This window comes from Chiloscyllium plagiosum, unplaced genomic scaffold, assembly GCF_037043375.1.
Source record: "Chiloscyllium plagiosum isolate Xiang-an unplaced genomic scaffold, Cpla_swu_hap1 HiC_scaffold_39, whole genome shotgun sequence".
Taxonomy (NCBI): Eukaryota; Metazoa; Chordata; class Chondrichthyes; order Orectolobiformes; family Hemiscylliidae; genus Chiloscyllium; species Chiloscyllium plagiosum.
In genome coordinates, this window is record NW_028270177.1 from 94381095 (window position 1) to 94387989 (window position 6895).

At 40.6% G+C, this 6895-nt stretch overlaps 1 protein-coding gene across 1 annotated transcript; it reads left to right on the plus strand.

Annotated features, from left to right (window-relative positions):
• Positions 1-1053: 1053 nt before the first annotated feature.
• On the plus strand, positions 1054-2416 carry LOC148138822 (putative G protein-coupled receptor 139). Its single transcript, XM_087981375.1, has 2 exons — positions 1054-1123; positions 1488-2416. The coding sequence occupies exons 1-2, from the start codon at positions 1054-1056 to the stop codon at positions 2414-2416; spliced, it is 999 nt and encodes a 332-aa protein (XP_087837501.1).
• The last annotated feature ends 4479 nt before the right edge of the window (positions 2417-6895 follow it).

A 6895-nucleotide genomic window follows, 5' to 3' on the forward strand; every position in this document is an offset into this window, starting at 1 on the left:
TCCACGTGGACTCCTGTTTTTAACTGAACAGTTGAATCTGTTGCACTGTCTTCAACAAGAGGTGTTCAGCAGTTTGTCTCACGGTTAAAAATAATTGGTCACGTTCCTTATTTTTCAAAACGTACGACACGTTGGCAGTTTTAGAATCCTCTTGTACTCTTTCCGAATTCTATTTCGTTTTGAAAAATTCAAACCAATTTTTCTACTACAATTCGAGTTACACCTTTTCGATTCCAAAGTGCAGTTTATCAGGACCAGGAGATTATATGGCCCAACTAATTTCTCTGACACTACTTCATTCCTGATGTGTTGATATTCAATTCCTCCTCTATATTCTTAAACATTAGTAGCTTCTTTTTGTTTTCTGAAAGAAACACTGAGATTCATTCAATGCTCGGTGTTCATTTCCAGGCTATCACATGAATTATGTAATTCCCACCTTGACTAGAATGTGTTATTGGCTGGGAGGATGGAATTGCTAAAGGCAAGAAAGAAAATTACTAGTTTTATTGAATAGGATGTGGAGAGCAGTGAATCTCCAGGATGGTAATCAATCGTTTAATATTCACTTGTCCATTAATCATGACTGAGGATTCAATTTCAGAAACTGGACAATGGTTAGACTGTGATGAGCCGCCATCTGCATTACTGATGTAACAATTGGCAATTGGCCAGAGAAGAGTACAGTCGATAATTGATCAATGACAAAAAAGACCTAGATGCCAACTCATGAGGCAAGATTATTTCACGCAAAGGAAAATGGTCAAAATTCAGAAATAAGGTAAACGACATGACATTAGAATCCAGTGAACAGAAAAGGCAATGGAAATGAAGTCAACGATGCCAGGTGCAGATCATACTTTATTTCGAGTATTATGCAAAAGTAAAGTTTGTTTTCTTTGCACAGGTGAATGTAAGTAGTATCAGTGATGATTTGAGGTAATTTCATCTCTAGAGGTCTGATGCATGTATAAATGCACATTACCTTTCCATACCTTGGCCACACACCAGTCAACGACCTTCAGCCTCTGCTGAAGACATTCATTCTCAGAAATGGCAAAAGCACCGATTTTGCTGTTGAAAGAGATTTACTATCCACTTCTCGCAGCTTTTAGTCTTCCAGGTAAACCATTCAATCAGTTTGTGTTTAATTGAGTTTCGTTTTACAATGTTAATGCCACATACTGTATGTCTTAGTGTTACAAGGACAATATCGAGAATCCTGTCGAGACAATTTTTCCTATTCCCCTTTTCTCGAAGCATTAGTAGTTTAGCAATAATAATTCAACATAAGAGTCCTCTGAAAATATGTCTGTTGATCTTAAGATAGTCCGACAATACCACATAGAATGATGACTGGAACGGCATATTAAATGCTTGGGTAAATTTTCTATTTTGTAAATCACTCAGAATGTGTTCAAAAGTATTTTTTCCTCTGTTTCAACAATGCATTGCAATATTAACGATCATTTCTGTTTCTCTGACAGCGAACATGATGACTATTTTAATTCTTTTCCGAGGAAACTGTGGTCTTTCCAACTGCATCTCGGCTTACATGGTGGCCATGGCAACATCGGATCTATTGGTTATTATCAATAGTATTATAGTGTATCGTATTTTGAGTTATCACTTCCCATTTTCCTTCTTGTCCCACACACCTGTGTGCAAGCTCATTGTATACATGATTACCATCGGTGTGGATCTAACTGTTTGGTTCACCGTTTCCTTCACATTTGACAGATTTGTGGCGATCTGCTGTCAGAAGTTAAAGACAAAATATTGCACAAAGAAAACTGCAATCACAATATTAATAATCATCTCCGTTCTGATCTTATTAAAGAACATCCCGCTTTTGTTTGCATATGAACCAGTGCAAATCATTAATCAAATTGAATGGGGCTGCCATTCAAGTGTAACTTTCATTGCTTCATCTCCCGGAATGGCGTTTGTCTGGTTCTACAGCACCTGGGCTGCTTGGCTTCCATTTCTCCTAATTTTCTTGTTTAATTCTTTAACCATCCACCGTGTTGTCGTGGCGAATAGGACTCACGTAGGACTCCAGGGCCATAGAACTGAGAAGCCAAAACAATCAGGGATGGAAAACCGGAGGAAGTCCATTATTTTATTGTTATCGGTATCAGGCAGTTTCATATTGCTTTGGTTGACGCACTCGGTGAGTTTGGTCATTACCAGATTGTCACACCCTAACTATTACCGAGGTGACTTTAGCAACCCTGAATACATCGCGACTGAAACAGGAAATATGTTGAAGTTGTTGAGTTGTTTCCTGAACTCATGCATTTATGCAGCAACCCAGAACAAATTTAGAGAAGAGCTAAACAACGTGGCGAAATCTCTATGGAAGAAAACAAATCATATCATGTGGAAAAGCCGTGGACAAGACAATATATTTTAGCCGAATCTCTTTGTAGCTGAAACTGAATATCACATAATTTTTCTTCGTCCCTCGGGATGGAGCAGACCTTCTCGCGTTAGTCTTGAACCGCTTTGTTATGTGTAAATCATCGAAGTTGCCTTCGATTCAAAACTTGTTTTGTGCAAAAAAAATGCTTTACGCAGATATTCCTTCGATGTTTGATTGGACATTTAAATTCGATTTTACATACTGCTTTTCAAAAAACAAAGAACAAAAAACATTTACAGCCCAGGAAGAGGCCCTTCGGCCCTCCAAGCCTGAGCCGATCCAAATGTACTATCAAAACCTGTTGGTCAATTCCTAAGCATCTGTATCCCTCTGCTCCTCACCTACTCGTGGGTCTGTCCAGACGCATCTTAAATGAATCCATCGTGCCTGCCTCTACCACCTCTGCTGGCAACGTGTTCCAAACGCCCACCACCATCTGTGTGAAGGTCTTGCCGCGTGTATCCCCCTTACACTTTCCACCTCTCACCTTGAAAGCATGACCTCTCGTTATTGAATCCGTCACCCTGGGACAAAGCTTGTCTCTATTCATGCTGTCTATACCCTTCATGATTTTGTTGACCTCAATCAGGTCTCCCCTCAATCTCCCTTTTTCTAATGAAAATAAACCTAACCTACTCAACCTCTCTTCATAGCTAGCACCTTCCATACCAGGCAACATCCTCGTGAACCTTCTCTGCACCCTCTCCAAAGCGTCCACATCCTTTTGGTAATGTGGCGCCCAGAACTGTACACTGTACTCTAAATGCAGCCGAACCAAACTCTGTAAAATTTTGACATGACTTGCCAGCTCTTATACTCAATACCCCGTCCGATGAAGGCAAGCATACCATATGCTTCTTGACCACTCTAACCACCTGTGCAGCAACCTTCAGGGTTCAATGGACCTGCACTCCCAGATCTCTCTGCTCATCACCTTTTCCCAAGGCTCTTCCATTCATTGTATAATTTTTATTTTTTTTACTTGAAAGTTTTGCATTTGTTTGCATATACTGTCTGTAATCTCAAAGATCAATGCTTTGTTTTAAGAAAAAGGCATTAGAGGCGAAATTTGATGTGTTAATAAATTAATCCATTGCAGATACTCAGATCCAATGCTACAGTTTAAAATCCCGGTCAAGTTTATGTACGTCTTGAAAATAATTAATGGCATTGCTGCTGCAAACTTGTGTACTGCACATTTTATGTGAATACGACATGAAAGGAACTCGACTATCTGACAAAATAACTCATTGAAACGGTGTATACGGCTAAAAAAAAACAACAAACAAAATGCCCTTCCTTGGTAGCCTGGTGATTGCATAATAATGAGATTAAAAAATATTAAATAGACGTAGCTGACAATTTCTAAAAGTTATCTCACAGTACACATGGCATACGATTAAAGCATTCAGTGATGAGTGCACTGAATAACCGTGGATTCATGGAAATATCGAAAATACGAGTAATCTTTCACCTCAGTGCTTTTATCCCGCATTCTTCCGATGCCGTTTCATCCCTATGTCCCTCAGAAATACCCATGACTACTTCTTGAACGCATTGAGTGTCTTGATATAATACTTAATGCCCACTCCTTGATGTCTGACTGAAATTGTACAGTGCTGTCTTCTTTATATGTGACCAGAGGAAGGGCATTTAGGTTTCCTTCTTGCAGGTATAATTTTCAATACACTTATGGTTTCAGTTAATTGGATGACCTGAATGTCTAAGAGAGTAACAGAGTCACACAGTGCGGAAGCAGAATCTTCTGTCCAACCAGACTTTGCTGATTATTATCGGGCAAATGGAAGTCAATGATCAGAAGTGATGGGAGACACAGGGAAGAGTTGTCTGCCAGACAACCGTTATACCACAAGACAGAATTAAGAAATTCGGCTCATCCACCATACAATCATGGCTGATATGTTTCTGCACGCCATTAGCAGACCTTCTCCCAGTCAGACATGAATCCCTTTGTCACATGCAAATTATCGAAGCTACCTTCGACAGTTTCTTGAAGAAATTTCACAGACAACCAAATACTGAAACAAGTATTTCAACTTTATAGCCCGTAGCAAACAAAATAAAACCTCCTAAGTCCGCAAGTTCAGCCTGAGAGTGGAATTTCACTCTGAGAACATAGAAAAGTACAGCACAGAATAGGGCCTTTGCCCAAGATGTTGTGCCGAGGTTAATCCTAATTTAGTAAATATAGCAACATAACCTATGCACCCCTCAACTCACTGCTATCCATGTGCATGTCCAGCCGTTGCTTAAATGTCCCTAACAACCACAGCTGGCAACACATTCCATGCATTCACAACTCTCTGCATAAATAACCTACCTCTGACATCTCCTTTATACCTTCCTCCTAATATTTTCAAACTATGACCTCTCATAACAGTCAATCCTGCCCTGGGGAAAAGTCTCTGGCTATTGACTCTATCTATTCCACCCATTATCTTGTATACCTCGATCAGTTCACCTCTCTTCCTCCTTCTCTCCAGAGAGAAAAGTTCGAGCTGATTCAACTTTTCTTTATAAGGCAAGCCCTCCAGTCCAGGCAGCATCCTGGTAAACCTTCTTTGCACCCTCTCGAAAGCCTGTTTTTCTTTCCTATAGTGGGGTGATCAGAACTGGACACAATAATCCAAGTGTGGTCTCACCAGGGACTTGTAGAGCTATAGCAAAACCTCGATGCTCTTAAATTCGATAACCCTGTTAATGAAAGACAAAGCACCATATGCTTTCTTAACAACCCTATCCACTTGGGTGGCAACGTTGAGGGATCTATGTTCTGGCACTCCCAGATCCCTCTGTTCCTCCACACTGCCAAGAATCCTGTCTTCAATCCTATAATCAGCATTCAAGTTCAATCTTCCAAAATGCATCATTTCGCATTTATCCAGGTTGAACTCCATCTGCCATTTCTCAGCCCCGCTCTGCATCCTGTCTATGTCGTGTTGCAGCCTGCAGTAGCCCTCTATACTATCGACGACACCTCCAACCTTTATGTCATCTGCACATTTACTAACCCACCCCTCAATCTCCTCATCCAAGTCATTTATAAAAACTACAAAGTGCAGAGTCCCAAGAACAGAGCCCTGCGGGACCCCACTCAACACTGACCTCCAGGCAGAATACTTTCCATCTACAACCAGTCTCTGGCTTCAGCCAAACAATTCGGAATCCAGATAGCCAAACCTCCGTGTATCCCATACTTGCGGACTTTATGAATGACCCTACCATGGTGAACCTTATCATATGCCTTGCTGAAGTAAATAAATGCCACATCCACTGCTCGATCTTCATCGACCTGTCTTGTCACCTCCTCGAAGAACTCAATAAGATTTGTGATGCATGACCTGCCCCTCACAAAACCATACTGACTGCCTTTAATCACACTATGCTTTGCCAAATAGTCATAAATCCCAATCCTGAAAATTCTTTCCAAAACCTTACTGACCACAGACGTAAGACTGACTGGTCTGTAATTGCCAATGTTTTCCCTATTCTATCTCTTGAAAAGAGGAACAACATTCGCCTCCTTCCAATCCTCCGGTACGACTCCCTTGGAGAGTGAGGGGGAAAATATCCACGCCAGTGGCTTAGCAACCTCCTTTCTCCCTTCCCGGAGGAGCCTAGGATAAATTTGGTTTTAACCTGGAGACTTATCAATCTTAATGTTTTCCAAAATTTCTAACACCTCAACCTCATCAATCTTGATCTGATCAAGACTGTATCGCAGCTCCTCAAAGATTTCATTTACAGCAAGTTCGTTATCCTTGGTGAAAACTGAAGCAAAAAACTCATTTAGATCTTCCCCTATCTGCTCAGACTCCAAACACACGTTCCCTCCGCTATCCCTGATCGACCCTACCTTCTTCAAAAATTGTGGAGGAATTTAGCTCCGATTCGAAGAAATACTGTTTGCCTTTGAATTTACCGACTGTTTGATTGTTAAACCATATTGTTCTGTGAACGTCTGAGACTGAGGCATCCTGAAATTATATTGTTATGCAATTTTCTATCCATAACGTCTCTCGTGTGAAACTGTGGATGGTCATTTCAACACGTTCATTCATTTTATTGATCAGTCCAATGGAGCCACCAAGTTTGCAGCTAGCTTTCATATCAGAAGTATCTCCTCTGTTACATTGTACCTTCGGCATTGAATATCACTTTAAAGCACAGGTTTCATTTCACTTTGCGTCAGACCATTTCTTCACCAGATTATCTTATTTAACCAATACTAATGAGCCAGCAGGTTATCAAGCAACGTTGTTGCGTCTTGCAGAAAGCAGCAACCATATGTTGCATCCCAGAAACAGCTAATTGCTTTCAATTCCTGTATGCCAGTTTGTCATTGTCCCTTAACAATTTATTTTGGAAAAAGACCCTTGATGTAAATTACTCCAATCTGCATTTACTTTGGCGACTTATTAAGAAACCTCACAGTCATTCAAATGCTGA